Source organism: Hyperoodon ampullatus (assembly GCF_949752795.1).
Source record: "Hyperoodon ampullatus genome assembly, chromosome: 12".
NCBI classification, from domain to species: Eukaryota; Metazoa; Chordata; class Mammalia; order Artiodactyla; family Ziphiidae; genus Hyperoodon; species Hyperoodon ampullatus.
This window is the reverse complement of record NC_136925.1, coordinates 18,722,872-18,742,880: the sequence shown is the minus strand read 5'-3', so window position 1 is coordinate 18,742,880 and position 20,009 is coordinate 18,722,872. Positions and strand designations below refer to the sequence as shown.

The 20,009-nt window shown below is 38.4% G+C and overlaps 1 protein-coding gene across 1 annotated transcript in view; it reads left to right on the top strand.

Annotated features, from left to right (window-relative positions):
• The window catches only part of CEP162 (centrosomal protein 162), a gene marked incomplete at both ends in the record, with an annotated part of 89,049 nt that overhangs the window by 63,258 nt on the left and 5,782 nt on the right, over positions 1–20,009 (top strand). Inside the window, 5 exon segments of the mRNA XM_079716214.1 lie at positions 1,640–1,852; positions 2,981–3,630; positions 6,977–7,118; positions 9,027–9,125; positions 14,204–14,338. Of these exon segments, the coding sequence (XP_079572340.1) occupies positions 1,640–1,852; positions 2,981–3,630; positions 6,977–7,118; positions 9,027–9,125; positions 14,204–14,338 (1,239 nt within the window).

Below are 20,009 nucleotides of genomic sequence, written 5' to 3'. Positions count from 1 at the left end.
AATGGAATATTCCGTAGTTTAATTTCCAGTGAGATTTAAAAAACAACAACAACAAGAGCCACACTGGTATCAGAGACCAAAGAATAAATTAAAAAGCAAAATGAAAGAAGATAGAAATAAAATTAATTTTCCGCCAAAAACGTAGTATACTTTGCAAAATATCAAAGTCAGATTGAAAATATTATTTAGCATTTTAAATTAATATGTTAATTGTAAATATGTTAAAACAAATTCATTAAAAAAATCTAGTCTCTTTTTAATATACATGGTATCTATGTGTGTGTGTATATATATATATATATATATATACCTTTATATGCTTACATCTAATCTAGATTTTTAATACCAGGGGAAGCAAAATGAAAAATTTTACAGATGAAATGATCCATTTTTGTATCTGGATGTATTCTACTTTATGGTATATCTATGAATGTGCAAGCAGTCTTCAGGAATGGAAATATTTGCTGTTAACTTTGCAAACGATGTGACCCTTAAGTACCTACTAGGAACAATATTCAGTCTATAAACAGGATTTTGAGCAACCCGTCTTGCCTTAGGAAAGGTAGTTTTTGGGACCAGATCATATATAATAAAAACCATTATCAGGCCCTCACCACATGCTGGGCACTTGGCTAAGCACTTCACCAAGATAAATGTCATCTGAGCCTCACTTAAATATATGAACACCATGAAATCAGTATTGTTACCTCCCCATTTTACCAATGAGGCGAAAGAGATATATAGATTGAGGAGTTGACACGGGTCACAAAGCTGCTAACACAGTCTTAACTCCAGACACGCTCTAACCTCTGCACTAGACCACCTCTTAGGTGCTATTTTATTTATTTTATTGCATGCTCGCGGGTTAGAGGACTGTTCAACGAAGTTTTAGGCTCTTAATCTATGTTTTTCAAAGGTATCTTAACACCTTAAACAAAAGCAGGTATACACACGTATGTGTATATAATATCAAGCTCTAATTTCTGTGGACCCAGGTGCAGTTTTTCCTTACAGAAAGATTGTGTAGTATGTTATTGTTTTAATAGACTAAATGAAAAGTTGTTTTTATGAGGACTTCATTAAATGTCATCTAATCCTCTTTGCTTCCTGATTGAAAGAAGTCATTTTAAAGTAGATTAAACTTTATTTGGAGGAGGGCTGGGGTAGGGGGCAGATTGTTGCAGGCAGGGGCAGGCGCTTAGGAAGCTGTATGTTTATTACGAAAACTTTGCACATTCATGTGCAGATAAGTAATTTTTCAATCAGTAGACAGTATAAACACTTATCTGAGGGGTGTCTGTGGAAAAAAGGGAGAGGGAAAGAGCTTTGTCCTCACAAAGATTGGTTGTTACTAGTATAATAGGAAGACCCAAGATCTATTTCAAATAAACATAAGAGGATTTCTGTAAATTAACCAGTATTAGATTAGATATTATACTATAGTGTGTTTTAATCAGATAGGATATAAAATTTGAAATTAATTTGTGCTGCTGTGCATTTGATTCAGTCTTGAGATGTGATATGAACATCTCTTTGAAACCTAGACATGATTGATAGAGCATAATCTGAATTTTTACATTAAGCTGCTTAATTTTAATATATTTGTGACCTTAACATGCATACAAAAATATCTTAATAGGTTAAGGAAATGGAAGGAATTCTAAAGAGACGATATCCCAATTCTTTGCCTGCTTTAATATTGGCTGCATCAGCAGCTGGTGATACAGTGGATAGAAATACAGTGGAGTTTATGGAAAAAAGGATAAAAAAACTAGAAGCTGATCTGGAGGGCAAAGATGAAGAAGCAAAGAAAAGCCTTCGGACCATGGAACAGCAGTTTCAGAAAATGAAGGTAAGTGCTGGGTAGCCATGGAGATGGGGCTCAGAGGTGTACCATGGGGGCTGGGGGCTTCTTAGAATGAGACCGAAGAGTATGTCTTTGGAGGGCAGAGATCAAATAGAGGAATGAATTCCAACCCCCCCCCTTTTAATCTATCTAAATGTACCTAACTTTTTCCTTTTTCCAGTCCCTATCCCACCCCCCTCTCCTGCCCCTGCCCACTTCCAGCCACTTCCTCCTTTCATTTCTGATGCTCAGTGCACACCAAGCATTTCAGTTGCCTTCGCATGTGCTCTTCCTACTTCGAAAGTACCCCTGCTTCCACTTATCCCCAAATTTACACACATCCCTCAAAGCTGAACTTGAATGTGCTCCCTCTGTGCCATCTTCCCTCCTTCCTTCCCTCAGGCCTCCAGACACACCCGGGTGCCCCTCTGCGCCGTGTTCATAGGCCCATTATCGCAGTTATCATAGGACATTGAAATTTGCCATGTCACTCTCCTCACCGGGCTGTGAACTGTTTGAAGGCAGGAACTGAGTTTATCTCTAGGATCTGGCACAGCTCCTGGCATGCAGTTGTAGTGCAATAAATACATTCAGTGATTGAATGAACAAAGCTCTTTCATGCCTCCCTCCACAGAGTAGACTATTAGGTTATTTTGTTAATAATAATAAAGCTCCAGTATGCAAATTCTAAGCCAACTTATTACTCCTATGAGATTTCTAAATTGATGGTAGAAGGTTGAAAATGTGCTATTTCTTACAGATATCAGTAACCCCAACTGCTTTCCCCGTTTATCCTCAGGGAGTATAGTGTGTCAGTTTGCATAGAGAAGGGTACACAATAATAGGTTTGCTTGTGAGGTTAAAGTAAGTTTTGGTGTATAAAAACTTGTAATGTTATGAAGCAACATATAATTAGGAAATTACATAACATATATTGAGAATATATAATGGTATGCCCTTCAAAGATAGGACTTCAACATATTTGACTGACTCAAGGAACTTGGGCTTGGAGGCATCAGAATATATGGTGAGTCCCTGAATGAAGGAAAAGGCAGGACCTGGGAGACTGTAGGGCTTCGGTAACTAATGAAATGTTTAGCAGTGGTTTGTCGTTACATGAATTCTTTTCTACAGATTCAGTATGAGCAGAGAATGGATGAGCAGGAACAGCTACTTGCCTGCAAGTTGAAGGAGGCGTCCCAGAACCAACATGACAGCTCCTCCAGAGTTAAAGCACTAGAGAAGGAGCTGGATGACATTAAGGAAGCCCATCAAATCACTGTAGGAAATCTTGAAGCTGAAATAGATGTTCTTAAACATCAGAATGCTGAATTGGAGCTCAAGAAAAATGATAAGGATGATCAAGGTTTCCAGTCTACAGAATTCCAGGTGGAACAGGCTCATTCTAAAGCTAAACTGGTCAGACTCAACGAGGAGCTAGCCGCAAAGGGGAGAGAGATACAGCACCTTTCAAAAACTGTGGAGAGGCTTCAGAAGGAGAGGAGAAAGATGCTCTCTAATCAGCACTCTAAGGATAGGGAGGAAATGACTGCCAAAAGGGTGAAGAAAGATGTTCTGCACCCAGGTAAAAGAAATGCTAACTCCTCTGGAACCCTGGAGGGCAAGCTTTACCAACCACATACTTTTACTGATTCCGATATTTCAGAGGTTGCACAAGAAAACTGCATATTGAAAAATGAACTGGAGAGATTAACTGTGGAGAGGAATGAGCTGAAGATGAAATCTGAAGTAGCAGTGAACCAATTTGAAAGCTCCATGAAAAGGTAAAAATGTGACTTCGTCAGTATATGGAGACATAAAAAGATAAAAATTTAAAAATCATAGATGTATTTCCCCTGGATAATTAGTTTGACTCTGAACTAAATTCATTACCAAATTTTAAGAACCTGTATTACATTGCTAAGCACAGATCTGTTTCAGAGTTGGATCTTCTACCTATTGGAAGCTCAGATTCTAATGAACTTGAATCTTCATGTCAACCCAGTTCTTGGGCCGAGCAGTCTTACCTTTCTGCACGTATCCAGATGGTGTTGATAAGCTGACCCACTGGGCCTTCCTGCAAGTGAATATCATCATTTATGGTTGCTGTAGGCAGATAGCTATCAGAAAACAGCTCTTAGTGAAACTAGTTGACATTCTAAGAGGAAAAGTTCCTCTTCCAAAATAACTCTTCAAATTAGTCTTGTGATTACATCTCTTCATGCCTTGAAGAACTTCTGTACTCATCCCTTTCCTTCTCAGAATCTCCAAGTACCATCTCCTGTCTCTTTCCTCTGAGCCTTCTTACATGCTCAGATCTTTTTCACCCGATCAAACCAAGTTCTGGTCCTCTGCCTTTCAGCACCAGTTTTCCCACAAGTAGCCTCTCCTTTTATTTCCCCCTGACTTCCTCTAAGCGTGGCTCTCATCCTCACACTCTTTTGAATCTGGTCTCTCAAGAATAGCCTTTCTCAGTCAGTGGAGTTTTCTCCATCCTCATTTTCTGTGACACTGTTGACTACACTGCCTTTTCTGAAAGGGTTTCCTCCGTAACGTCCATGACTTGGCACTCTGACTAAAGCTCCTTTTCTGCTCCTTTTGACAGACTCCTGACTCCTTTTCCTTCTCACTCCTCAAAAATCTGACTTTCTACCAAAGTTCAGGTTTTGGCTTTCTGTCTGTTCTCTGCTTTTTCTCCCTTGCTAAACTCATCTGTTCTCTATGGCTTCTGTGAACCACGACTCGTAGATTTACTTTTCAAGGCTTGTTCTCTTCCCTGAGCTCAGATGTTAAATCTAAAAATGTGTTGGATTATTCCTCTTGGAATCAGTAGTATCGCAGATTTTCTCTTTTTTTAACCATAAACTGGCTCCGCTTCCCAACTTCCCCATCTCTGTCTATGACCATATTTTCAGTTGCCAGGCCCAGCTTTACCACCTTTATTCCTTGGGTTGACAGTCTATGGGGTGCTTCCTTATAAGTATTCATTTTGCTTTCTTCCTTTTTTTTTTTTTTTTTTTTTTTTGTGGTACGCGGGCCTCTCGCCGCTGTGGCCTCCCCCATTGCGGAGCACAGGCCCCGGATGCACAGGCCCAGCGGCCATGGCTCACGGGCCCAGCCGCTCCGCGGCATGTGGGATCCTCCCGGACCGGGGTACGAACCCGTGTCCCCTGCATCGGCAGGCGGACTCTCAACCACTGCACCACCAGGGAAGCCCTGCTTTCTTCCTTTTTATAGTGTGGTCTACTTGGTTTACTAGACAGTTTTCCCGCCCCACTCTCCTGATTTCAGTTTCCGTCTCCCCCAGTCATCTTGCTTAAAAACCATTAATATTCTTTAAGTACTCCTGTATCTGAGTCACTCTGTTCTCCAGTGACTCCCAACTTCCTAAAGTGTCAAGACTGAATTTCTCTACCTGGCATCTCAAGTCCCATCACCATTCTGATCCTGTGCCATCCGAGTAGTGTTACTTGCCAAATTTCTTTCCTGCCTTTTGCTCACTCATGTTTCATTTTCTAGGAAAAATATTACCTAGAAGTTTTTAGAAGTTTCTTGCTCCCATCTCCAACTCCTGTATAACTTATGTACCAAGAAAGCACTAATTATACACCACCTTATAGCTCCTTGAGAACTGATGTATGATTATACTTCTTTTGCAACCTGTAGGCAATAATAGGTTTGATTATGAGGTTTAAAATAAGGTTTGGAGTGTACAGAACATGTGTAGTTTAATGTTTGTGAAGCAACATATTAATTGTGAAGTTATGTATCATATATTGAGAATACGTAACGTCATGCCCTTCAGAGATTAGGATTTCAGTACATTTGACTGACTTAAGGAACCCAGAGTTAGAAGCATCAGAATATGTAATGAGTACCTGAGTGAAGGAAGAGATAGGACCTGGGAGAGTGCAGGGCATCTACCAGAGAATGAGGATAGGAAGCACCTAACAAATGCTTATTGACTGATTGGCAGCCACATCTAACTGAGTCATCATGGCAGTCATACTGCTTCCAAATTGAAACCTTGTTTCTTTAGTCCTGAATATGATAGTAGTAATGAAGCTATTTGGAAAGAATCATATTCTTTCCTAGAAATAATTTAACATTCAGGTTCTCCTATAAATTTTCCTATACATAATTTATAACTTTTTAGTATTGTTAATCTGTTTTTCAGACAGCTCTGGGCCTGAGAAGTGAAAAGTAATGTTTCCTAGGCCCAGATTTAGGCTGCTTTTTACTATAGTTCAGTTATATCATGGGTGCTTTAGATTTTTATGCTTTTCTGAGGGTCCTAATCACACTGTTTCCATGAAGAAATGTAGTCAAGTAAGCAACTGATATGTTTGTAGTTTGGGAATTGCCATATTAATAAGTATCAACAGTGATTTACTAAATATCTGCTTTCAGTAAAATTGTCATTTTTAAATAATTTTTCCAATAAGGGGAAATGTTTATAAGAAATGTATCAGCTTTTTAGTATAACTTTACCATTTACTGAACTGCCACTGAATGCATAAATTTTGTCATAGAGACAAACGAGTAGTCTCAGGTTCAAGTTGTCTCAGGTTCAGACTACCCTATGTCCTAAGAATTACCATAAAGATCATTTTATTCTCACAACCAGCAGCCAGCCCTGGAGTCATATGCATGGACCAAAAACTGGTGAGTGTTGCCTAGAAACAAAGCATTGGAGAGTCTAAATAATTGGGGCAAGAAATCTGAGTTTATCTTAAAAGATAAAACGACAAGCTCTTTGCCTTAAATCCAAACAGAACATTTAGAACCTTTGTTTCTCTCAGAAAGTGCCCCAGGCTGGGGAGTGTCCAATTCTGCTGGGCTCAAACTCCAGCTCTGCAACTTCCTGATCTGGGACCCTAGATACATCACTCTTTCCTACACTCAAGTTTGCCTTTATAAAATTGAGTAAATAAGAGCAAGCTCATGGAGTGGTTGTAAGAACTCATAGGCAGTAATGTATAAAGCACCAAGCACAGTACAGTAGATATTGGTGCCTTCTCTCCCTTTGCTTCTTTAATTTCCAGGCTTCTTATACTATTTTTGTGCTGACTCTGAATTAGAGGTTGAAAAGCCACTTTTATGTGTGGTGTTCTTTCATTTGCTCTAAAGGTTCAAGGAAGAAACTGCAGCACACATCACATCCCTCAAAGCATCTCATGAGAGGGAAGTAGAGAAACTCCTTTGCCAAAACGCAGTTGAAAATTCTTCTTCCAAAGTAGCCGAACTAAATCGTAAAATAGTAACTCAAGAGGTAGGTGACTTTAATAAACTTTGAGTGTAATGCAATTTTTTTTCCCAAGACTGTTGACAAAGTATCTGGAAATATTTTAACTTCACTTCTTGAGGTTGGTGATAGGAATGGAAAATTATTGTCACTTTCTTTTTATTTAATAGAAGACAACACTCTTACCATATGTGTTTAACTATTCTACTTTACAGTTATACCTTTAAATAAGTGTTTTTGCAATTTTGTCCCTATATTTCTCAAATATATCTTCCTGTAAGTAGGTTGTAATAGATGGTTGAGGGATACATCCAATGTGATGGGGACCTTGTACTTAAACCTGAATGCTGAACCACCTCCTTCCACCCCAAGTCCCAGCTGCCAAGTCACTCTTCTTTCCCCATTACCTGTTGTTCATTAAATAATGTTTTGTGGTCATTCAGGCACTGGGGATAAAATAATGAACAGAGACATGTACACAGCTACAGCCATTATGAAGCATAGTCTTCTGAGTATTTTGACAGGGCACGGTGACAGCTCATCTGCATTTCCTCAAGTGTGTCTTCCTTCTTGGATAGTATGTTTGTCAACTTGGAACATTTATGAATATCTACTGTGTGGCCCATCTTCTGTGGTTTTTGCAAGTTGAAAAAACAGCATTAAAATAGAATTTGCAACTTACTTTCAAATGGTGTATCCAAGAAAAAAAAGAAAAGAAAGCAAATATAGCAAAATGTTAGCAGTCGGTAATTCAAATTGAAGAATATGTGATTGTTCATTGTGCTCTTCATCTTTCTGTAGGTTTTAATACCAAACTGAGGGGGAAAAACTTCAAGAAATAATTATCTCATGATCACCTCCCCCACCCATAATTATTTAATAGGATTTTAATTAAAAACAAGTCCATCAGTAGGGGAAGGTTGAGTATGGACAAGACAGGAGATATTATGAAATTACTGCAAATTTTCTTAGGTGTAAAAATGTTATTGTGGATTTGTAAGAAAATGCGTGTTGAAATATTTGATGTATCTAAGGGTGAGATGTAATGAGGTCTGTAATTTAATTTCAGATAGCTCAGAAGTAAAGAACTTTGACTGTTTTAATACTTCACTGAAAAAGATTTAAAGTGCTTTTTTGAAGTAACCATTTTACAGCCTTGCAGAGAGCTTCTCTAGCTTTATTCCCCTCAAAGGAGTGGGGTGTCAGTGGGCAGCAAACATTATATCAAGTGATTATATGATAAGGAGAGGTCTGGGAGGGATGGGGAAAGTAGTCTTATTAGGCCATAGTGCCATAAGTATCAATATGTTATTTTCCCAGAGTTCTAAGTGTAATATTTTAAATTGGGAGTTAAATGAAGTCAGCATAGTCCGATTGTAGAAACAGTAAAAGTAAATCATTAGAGAAAAGAAACATGAATCTTTCCTGTTTTTGCAGCTTCTTGATGGAAGTATTTACTTACGTACTTCAGTTTCTTTGTCTAAAAATGAGACTTTTCACAGATGTTAGGTTTTATTATTTTAGTCAATAGCTCTTTAATAAAAACTATCTTAATTACAAAGTATAAAGATAATATTGGCCACTTTCTTCAAAATGTTTAAACTTTATAGAAGTTGATTTTGTGGTATTTTTCAGATCTTCAAGAGAAAAGTATTAGAGATAAAGAAGCCAAGTAGTTACATAGTTATTAATTTATGTGTGTGGTGTTATATATTAAACTTTGAAAGAAACAAAATGATGAATTTATTCAATGAGTTTAATTCATTCAATGAACTTAATTTCTGTGGCAATGATGGTAGATTTTGGCAATTATAAAATATTAGAATCCTTTTTATTTTTTAATACAAACAAGTCATTAGTTCACTTTCTTATATTTTTCAAATAATGTTCAAGGAAAAGCTTTATTAACTCAGTACTTCTAACATAATTTCCTAGGTACTTATAAAACATTTCCAAAATCAAGTTAACGAGCTGCAGGGTAAACAAGAATCTCTTGTAGTTTCTCACGTTCGAGAAGAAATCCTACAGAAAGAGGTAAGAAATAACCAAAATATTCTGCTAACATAAGCTTTTACTTAGCCATTTCAATCATATTCATATTTCTGTATAATTCTTTAAATTTAAATGTACAAATAGAGATAACCCAGAAATATCTATCACGTTAAGAAAATATTAATAAAAGCCAGCTTTCCCCAGATGAAGCTCAAATGTTAGTTAATTAAGTTATTTATATGTTTGTGTTTGTCATTGTGATTTTCTGGGCAGTAGGGAAATGGGGCGAGTTTGGTTTGACTGTTTTGAGTTTTTAGGAGGTAAAATTGGATGGCTAAGGCCATTTCTGCATTAAGTACTAAGACTATTTAATTTGGTTAAGAAATAGGTAAAGAAATTATGACAGTGATGCTGGATCACTGAGAAGAAAACCATTATTGGAGATAGATCTTTCTAGAAACTCACTTTTTTTTTTTTTTTTTTTTTTGCCGTACACGGGCCTCTCACTATCGTGGCCTCTCCCGCTGCGGAGCACAGGCTCCGGATGCGCAGGCTCAGCGGCTATGGTTCACGGGCCCAGCCGCTCTGCGGCATGTGGGATCTTCCCGGACCGGGGCACGAACCCGTGTCCCCTGCATCGGCAGGCGGACTCTCAACCACTGCGCCACCAGGGAAGCCCCGAAACTCACCATTTTTATTACTCTGAGATTCTTTGATTCTAGGAAGTATGAAAAACCAGATAAGCTGTGTATTCTGTTTGAAGCATATACATCATTTTTTTTGTTATTCAAGGACTTATTAAATCACATGATAAAAGCAAAACATACAACTAATTGCATTATGGAAAGATTAATGTTGAAATACTCCACAGTTATGCAACTATCTGTTTTAAAAATCTTGTTCTAGGGAAAGGCTATATAGTTCAGCACCGTGCATTCTTTTCAGTGCTTAAAAGGTACATAAACTTTGTTGTATAAGCAGTAAACATACAGAACCTCACAGACCTCAAGTAAAATTTTTAGGAAAACAGTAAAAGGAAGTATGTGTTCATGTTTGCAAGATAAAGAGCAAGGTCAATTTTGGTCAAGTTACAGTGTTCTTAGTTTGAAAATAGCTAAATATTTTGAAAATAGAAAAGCTATAACATGATTTTCAAGCCTATTTACTGGAAAACTAAGTAAAGCACTCCATCTCTTGAATAAAGCTAATGATAATCTGCCTTTTGATATGAACCATATTTATCATAGCTGTTTTACCAGGGCTAATTTATTCCCTCTCTGGTGCCCTGTGTGTTATGAGGCATTCCGTCTCAGGCCAGTGGGAATATAAACCATTCCCAGCCTGTATGAGCTCCAAGAATCGTTCAGGCTACTGTTTCCACTGGCTTCGAAACCGCCCCTGGACAACAGACTAGGCAGTTATAGAGCTCATCTTGTTTGTTTCCTTTCTCTCATGAATTACAGCCCTGCAGTGCTATTAGCCAGTTTTGGAAAACAGTTGTTTCCTGTATTGTCTGTTCTTTCTGGTTGTTTAGGAAATCCCTGTTGCTTACTCCACCATGGCCTCAGGTGAAAGCTAATAAACAGTGGTGAATTCTGTTTTATGACTGCATTTTTTTCTTTTAATTTATTTATTTTTATTTCTGGCTGCATTGGGTCTTCCTTGCTGCGCGCGGTCTTTAGTTGTGGCGAGCAGGGGCTACTCTTCGTTGTGGTGCTCAGGCGTCTCATTGTGGTGGCTTCTGTTGTTGCGGAGCACAGGGTCTAGGCGCACGGGCTTCGGTAGTTATGGCACGCGGGCTCTAGAGCACAGGCTCAGTAGTTGTGGCGCATGGGGGTAGTTGCTCCGTGGCATGTGGGATCTTCCCAGGCCAGGGATTGAACCCTTGTCCCCTGCACTGGCAGGTGGATTCTTAACCACTGTACCACCAGGGAAGTCCCTGACTGCTTGTTTTTAAAGTAATTTTGTAGAGCTACAAGAACACTGGGTGGTTTCAAATTTTTCAGCATAGCTCAAGTTAGTTATTAGAGATTTTTAGTTTTCTTTGATGGTGTCATACTTAACCTGGTTTTTTTTGATCCTTGATTCCTGCATTGGTTATCTGTGCATTCGAGTAATTGGTGTCCTCTTCTAGACTTTGCAGGTTTGCTACAGCAGAGACAGTTCTTTACCAGCCAGCTCAGTTTGGGTTTCTGGATGTGTCTGCTGGTCACATCCTTGGGCTTGCTTTCATGGTCTATTTTTGGGCAAGGCCACTGCCTGAGTTCTGAAGTTGGAGGAAGAGGGATGCCACTAGCTGAGGACAGTTGGACAGGATTCCTGGTTTGGTTCCCTACCCAAGTGAAGCTGTTGCCTAGCCTGTGTCCAGAGTGCCAACTGTGGCTTATGATCACTGTATGACTCTAAATGTTTACTTGAACCTACATTTTATAATAGAGGAGTCAAAATAGTAATAATAATAGTTACTGTTTATTAAGTGTTTACTAGGCACTGAAGTGTTCTATGTGGTTCTCACAATAACCCCAAAGAGTAGGTACTACTATTCCCATTTTCTAGATGAAGAAACTGATGCTAAGAAAAATGGAATAACTTACCTGATGTAACCAAGCAGAATATAGAAATGCAAGCATTAGGACTCAGAGCCTCTGGCTCCAGGTCCAAGGCTCTCTCTCAGTTACTTTTTTTTTTTAATTAATTAATTAATTTATTTAGTTTTGGCTGTGTTGAGTCTTTGTTGCTGTGTGCAGGCTCTCTCTAGTTCCAGTGAAGGGGGGGGGGCTACTCTTCATTGCGGTGTGCGGGCTTCTCATTGCGGTGGCTTCTCTTGTTGCAGAGCACAGGTTCTAGGCATGCAGGCTCAGTAGTTGTGGCCCGCGGGCTTAGTTGCTCTGTGGCATGTGGGATCTTCCCAGACCAGGGATTGAACCCTTGTCCCCTGCACTGGCAGGCGGATTCTTAACCACTGCGCCACCAGGGAAGTCCCATCAGTTACTTTTTTACGAATCCCCTATCAGTGGACATTCAGGTTGTTACCAGTTTTTTTCTATAGTATTCAAGTAGCAGGAAGCATTTTTGATCATACATCTTTGCTTGTGTATCCAGTTGCCTCCAATGGATAAATTCACTAAAATATAAGAATTTTTTAAAAGTAAAGATTCAACGTTAATTTATACTCTTAAAGGTGCTTTTAAGTAGGTACAAATGAAGGGACGTTATCTCTATTCTTTGTCTAGAACCACATTTCTGAATTTATGTAGTTTACAAATGAATGTTTAACCTCTGAAAGGTGACTCCGTTGATTTATTCATGGATAATTGTTAAACACCTACTCTGCTGTGCATGGCTCTAGGTGCTAGGAATACTGAGGAGAACAAAGTTAGACAAAAATCCCTGCTCTCATGGAGCTTATGTTTTACTTGGGGAATCAGACAATAAACAAATGTAACTTTTGATAAATCAGATCAACTGAGACATCTGTTAAGTACTTAGCCTAGCACCTAGCACATGATACTGCCATAACTCACTACTGCTTGTCCTTTAAGAGTCAGTTCAGCCACAGCTGCCTCAGGTTGAGAATCCTGCAGCCCACCTCTCCTTCAGGTTCAGGACTCCCTCACTTACCACCTCACTGCTTCTTGGGCATCTCTCCATGGCAGCACATCATGTTAGAATTCTCATTCTCTCAAGTGTGCCTTCTACTAGACCAGAACTTCCCAGCTGGTGGACCTGGAATGGGTTACCTGTGGTCACAAGATGATGATGGCTGGAAAGGTTGTCTAATGACAAACTCAGTCATTTTTCAGTTGTTAAAAAGTTTATAGAAGATGAAGTGATATTTGACCATTACATGTATGACAATGCCTCTGACAACTTCCTTAGTTCAGTATCATTTTTTGTTTTGTTTCGGGGGGGTTTTGTTTTGTTTGGTTGGTTTTTTGTTTTGTTTTACAATTTTTAGCAATCAATCATTGTTTTGACATACAAGATTTTGTTGCCCAGCACTCATCACCACAGCATGGTATGGATGGCATCTCCCCAACCTTTCTGCAAATCATCCTAATTAAGGTCTGCTTATTTCTTTGGTCACTGATGATATCAAGGATGTCCCACACTTAAAATATTTAGATTTGCCTCTGATTTAATTTGCTTGTATTTTCACATTTTTTAAACTAACTTCAGAAGAATATATGGGTTCTTTTTTTTTTTTTTGTATTAGTGTTATTAAGTACTTGGGTGTTTCCATGTAAAGCATGATTGAATTGTTAATTTTATCCATTTTCACTTGCTTGTTAATTATTTTGCCTTTTGATATTGACAGTTGGCAAAGTTATCATAATTTTATGGTATAAATAAAATGCAATTAATTTTTTTATGAAGTCCAATATAAAGATCCCTCATGTCACCTCCATTTCACTCCCTGGTGCCATAAAAGTTTTACCATTTTCTCTGGGTCATGATATGAAAAAGGAGGTACTGCACTAGACTGTCATCTCCATGAGGACAGGGACTGTGTCTTTCATCTCTGCATCCTCAGTACCTAAGAGACAGCCAGCACAGAAAGAGTTCAGTACTTCCTTATCTCTGTTTTATATGCATACATTCACATGTGGAATGAATTATTATAAGTGACAAAGTGATAAGAACCAGAAGAGAATTACAAATAGAATTATAGGGAGTTGACAAAAGAGGATCCATATTTATTGAACTCTTTCTGTGTATTGGGTGCTTTAAATGTATTATTTAATCCCCAAAGTAATCACACTATTAACAAATACTTTGTAACAAGGCTGAATACATCAAAGAAAGTGCCCAACTTCATTTTCAGCACCACAACCATCCTGGCATACCTGGGAGGGAGAAGGTGGTCCAATCATCTGGAACCTTTTGGAACGTGAGGTCACTTCAGAACAAGGATGAGCCTTTACTTTCTGGACCTAGGGAATGAAAGCTATTATTTTAACAACTCCAGATACCTTTGATGTTAACAAGAAGCCTCTTATCTAGAGAAATTTTATACAAAGAATATGCAGTGACTGTTCTTACTTCTTAAGACTGCCTGTTAAAAATGAATTATTTCCTTGTTATCATAATTTCCCATTTATTTCATATCTCAATTTTAGATTACAAAACTCTTGGAAGAATTGAGAGAAGCCAAAGAAAACCATACACCAGAGATGAAACATTTCATGGTCTTAGAAAAGAAAATTAAACAGATGGAACTGAGACATGAGCAAAGAGAGCAGGAGCTTCAACAGGTGAAGTAGTAAATCACTTTTACATATTTGTACAGTTCTTCACACTTAAGTACCTCCCGTTTGCTATCGTTTTGTCATCCCTAGCAAATTAAAGTATTTCCCTTGTATATTGATTTTATTAAAAATAAATGTATAGCTTTTAAGAGAAAATAAGACTTTAATTCTTAAATACCTGAAGATTGGTTTGCCTTATATCTACAGAAATAGAGTAACAACTTTTGTATTCTGTTCTTTATTGTTGATGGATGCCTGTAAGTTAGGCATTTTACCTTGGGAACAGGGCTCTTGGGAACCATGTTCCATATTTAAGTCATTTCAATAAATGTTAGTAAGAAACAGGCTTATATTAAAATGAAATCACTTAAAATCTTATTTGCCTAGCACCAGTAACATTGGGGTTACTACATGTAGCTACAAACAGATACATTAACAGAAATTAAAATGGGCAGAAGGGCTTGATGTGTTTTTAGGCACTAGCCTTGGTCTTGATATTTAGCTTTGCTTGAACAGTGTACTAGTCTGCTTGGACTGCCACAACAAAATATCATAAACTGAGTGGCTTAAAAAACAGAAATTTCTCACAGCTCTGGAGGCTCTAAGTTTACAATCAAGGTTTCCAACTGGTTCAGTTTCTGTGAGAGCTCTTTCTGACTTGCAGATGAACTTTTTTCTCCATGTGTGCTCTGTGGGGTGGAGAGGGGGAGTAGAGAGAGAAAGAGCTCTCTGGTGCCTCTTCTTATGAGGACACTAATCCAATCTAACTAGGGCTCCACCCTTATGACTTAAACAATATGTTAGACGAGATGGACTTAACATACATAGTATATAGTATCCAAAAGGAACAAAATACATTTTCGAGCACACATTCTTCTCAAGCACACGTGTATAATTCTCCAGGATAGATCATATATTAGGCCACAAAACAAGTCTTAATAAATTTAAGAGGAGATTAAAATCATATCATCAAGCATCTTCCCTGACCACAGTGGAATGAAACTGAGAATCAGTTGCAAGAAGAAAACTAGAAAATTCACAAATATGTGGAGTTAAATCACATGCTGCTAAACAACCCATGGGTTAAAGAAGAAATCAAAAGATAAATTTAAAAATATCTTGAGACAATTGAAAATGGAAACACAGCATACCAAAATTTACAGGATACAGCAAATCAGTCCTGAGAGGGAAGATAATTGCAATAAATGCCTACATCAAGAAACAAGCCAAAGACAGAGAAAAATTTTAAAGCAGCAACAGAAAAGCAATGTGTCACATACAAGGGAACCCCCACTAGAGGATATGTAGATTTCACAGTGGAGAGTTTGCAGGTGAGGAGACAATGGATTGATACATTCAAAATACTGAAAGAAAAGACTGTCAATCAAGAATACTATAGCTGGCAAAGCTCTCCTTCAGAAACAAATTAAAAAGCGTCAAAAAACTTGAAAAAAAAGTTCAGGGAGTTCATCACCACTAGACCTGCCTTACAAGACTCCTAAAGGGAATTCATCAAGTGGAAATAAAAAGATGCTAATTAACATCATAAAAATATATGAATGTAGTTGAAAAACTCACAAGTAATGCTAAATATATAGTCAAAGTCAGATTCTGTAATATTGTAATGGTGGTGAATAATTCTCTTACAATTCTAGTATAAAAGTTGAAAAAACAAACGTATTAAAAATAACCATAACTACATTAGTTAATCCACACACAGTATTAAAATATGTAAATTGTAACATCAGTAACCTAAAATTGAGGTGGGAAGCAGTAAAAGTGTCAAGTTTAGTATGCTATTGAAGTTTTTATCAACTTAAAATAGGATGTTATAAATATATCACATTTTATGTAGACCTCACATTAACCACAAAGGAAAAAATCCTGTAATAGTTATCCAAAAGATTATGCTAAAGGAGTCAAAGCATACCACCACAAATCATTAATTCACAAAAGTAGACTGGAAATGTAAGAAGCAAGGATCTACAAGACAGTCAGAAAACAACAAAATAACAATAGTAAATTCTTATCAATAATTCTCTTTAATTTAAATGGATTAAATTTTTCATTCAAAACAGTAGAATTGCTGAATGGATGAACAACAAGATCCAAACAATATGCTACATACAAGAGACACACTTTAACTTTAAAAACACACGTAGACTGAGAATGAAGAGATGGAAAAAGATATTTCAAGCAAATGGTAACCAAAAGAAAGCAGGAGTAGCTGTAGCTATATCAGATAAAATAGAGTTTAAGCTAAAAATCACCAAAAGAGACAGTGGAGGTAATTATATAATGATAGAGGGCTCAATCCATCAGTAAGATATAACATGTAAATATTTATGCGTCCTACATCAGAGCACCTAAATATATAAAACAAACACTAACAGAACTAAAAGGAGAAACAAACAGCAATACAGTAATAGTTGGGGACTTTAATATCCCACTCTCAACAATGGATATTTCATCCAGAAAATCAATAAGGAAACAGCAGGGTTTGAGTGATACTATAGAAAAAATGGATCTAACAGATATATACAATACCTCCCCCCCTCCAACAACAGCAGAATATACATTCTTATCAAGCACACAAGGAACACTTTCTAGGGTAGATCACGTTAGGCCACAAAACAATTCTTGGTAAACTTAAGAAGACTGAAATCATAGCAAGTATCTTTTCTGACCTAAATGATGTGAAACTAAGTATCAACAGGAGGAAAACTGGAAATGCGACATATACATAGAAACTAAACAACACACTCCTAAATAAACAATGGACCAGAGAAGAAATTGAAAGGAAAAAAAAAAAGGTATCTTGAGATAAATGAAACGTGAAACACAACATACCAGAACTAATGCGGTGCAGCAAAAGCATTTCTAAGAGGGAAGGTTATAGAGATAAATGCATGTTTCAAGAAAAAAGGTATCAAATTTTAAAACCTAACTAACTTTATACCTCAAGGGACTAGAAAAAGAACAAACTAAGCCCAAAGTTAAAAGAAGGAAGGAAGTAAAGATTAGAGCAGAAATAAAGAACAAATAGAAAAGATTAACAGAACAAAGAGTTAGTTGTTTTAAAAAATAAACAAAATTGACAAACCTTTAGCTAGACTGAGGAAAGAAAAAGGGGGAGAACTCAAAATTATAAATGAAAGAGGGGACATTACAAATAATACCACAGAAGTACAACAGATCTTAGGAGACTACTATAAAAATTAAATGCCGACAAACTGAACAACGTAGAGGAAATTGATAAATTGCTAGAAATATACGATCTATCAAGACTGAATCATTAAGAAATAGAAAATCCTGAAAAGAGCATGCTAGTAAGGAGATTGTATCAGTAATCAAAAGTCTCCCAACAAAGAAAATTCCAGGAACAGATGGCTTCACTGGTAAATTCTATCAAATTTTTAAAGAATTAATGTCAGTCCTTCTCAAACTTCCAAAAAGTAGAAGAGGAGGGAATACTCTCAAACTTATTTTACAGGCCAGCATTACCCTGATAACAAAGCCAGATAAGGCCACTACAAGAAAATAAAACAATAGACCAATTTCCCTGATGAATATAGATGCAACAATTCTCAAAAACAAACAAAAAAATAGAGACCCGCAAGCAGGCACCAAGCACTGCCCCCTGTCCTGGGATTGCACGGGCTGCAGCCACCCCTAGGAGACCCCTGAGCAGGCACCAAGTGCTACCCACTGTCCTAGGAGTGCATGGGTTGCAGCTGCCCCAGGAGACCCCTGAGCAGGCACCAAGTGCTGCCCCCACTGTCCAATAAGCATGCAAGGGGCCGTGCATGCATACCCCATATCAAGGGGATAATGGCCAGCATGCACTGAGGAAAGAGGCAACAAGCATCCGAACTAAAGACAGCCCCTCAATTCTGGACAAGATGGCAGAGTAGAAGGACTTGAGCTCACTTCCTGTCACGAAAACACCAAAATCATAACTAACTGCTGAAAAACCATCAACAAAAAAGACTGGAACTTATCATAAAGATGTTTTTACATTCAAAGACAAAGAAGAAGCCACAATGAGACAGGAGGAGGGGCACTTTCATGACATAATAAAATCCCATACATACCAAGTGGATAACCCACAAACTGGAGGATAATTATTATCACATAGGTTCTCCCACAGGAGTGAGAGTTCTGAGCCCCACATCAGTCTCCCAAGCCTGAGGGTCTGGCATTGGGGAGGAGGAACCCCCAGAGCATTTGGCTTTGAAGGCCAGTGGTACGTGACTGCAGGAGCTCCACAGGACTGGGGGAAACAGACTCCACTCTTGGAGGGTGCACACAAGTTTTCCCAGCACAAAGCAGTAACTCCATAGAATCCTGGGCTAGACCTACCTGTGGGTCTTGTAGGGTCTCCTGGGGAGGCGGGGGTTGGCTGTGGCTCACTGGAGGGCAAGGACACTGGTGGCAGAGGCCCCAGGAACACTGAATCAGCATGAGCTATCCCGGGGGTTGCCATTTTGGCACCAATTCCTGGCCCTAGCCAACACCCAACAGCCTGCAGGCTCCAGTGCTGAAATACCTGAGGCCAAAAAAACAGCAGATAGGAGCTTAGCCCCACCCATCAGCAGACAGGCTGCCTAAAGCCATACTGAGCTCACAGCCACCTCTAAACGAACAACTTGACATGGCCCTGCCCACCAGAGGGACAAGATTGAGCTCCACCCACAAGTAGGCAGTCACCAGTCCCTCCCACCAGGAAGCCTGCACAAGCCCCTGGACCAGCCTCACCCACCAGGAGCAGACACCCAAAGCAAGAGGAACTACGCAACCTGCAGAAAGGAGACCATAAACACAGAAAGTTATGCAAAATGAGATGACAGAGAAATATATTCCAGACAAAGGAACAAGATAACTCACAAGAACAACTAAGTGAAGTGGAGATAGGCAATCTACCTGAAAAAGAATTCAGAGTAATGATAATAAACATGATCCAAGATCTCAGAAAAAGAATGGTGGCACAGACCAAGAAGATACAATAAATGTTTAACAAAGAGCTAGAAGATTTAAAGAATAAACAGAGATGAACAGTACAATAAGTGAAATGAAAAATACGCTAGTAGGAATCAATAGCAGAATAAATGAGGGAGAAGAATAAATAAGTGAGCTGGAAGACAGGATGGTGGAAATCACTGCTGTGGAACAGAATAAAGAAAGAAGAATGAAAAGAAGTGAGGACCATGTCAGAGACCTCTGGCACAACATTAAACACACCAACATTTGCATTATAGGGGTCTCAGAAGGAGGAGAGAGAGAAAGGGCCTGAGAAAATATTCGAAGAGATTATAGCCAAAAACTTCCCTAACATGAGAAAGGAAACACTCAAGTCCAGGAAGTACAGTAGAGTCCCATGCAGGATAAACCCAGGGAGGAACACACCAAGACACATATTAATCAAACTGACAAAAATTAAAGACAAAGAAAAAATATTAAAAGCAACAAGGGAAAAGCAATAAATAACATACAAGGGAACTCCCATAAGGTTATCAGCTGATTTTTCAGCAGAAAGTCTGCAGGCCACAAGGGAGTGGCACCATATATTTAAAGTGATGAAAGGGAGAAACCTACAACCAAGATTGCTCTACCCAGCAGGGTAGAGTCATTTAGAGTCAACAGAGAAATCCAAAGCTTTACAGGCAAGCAAAAGCTA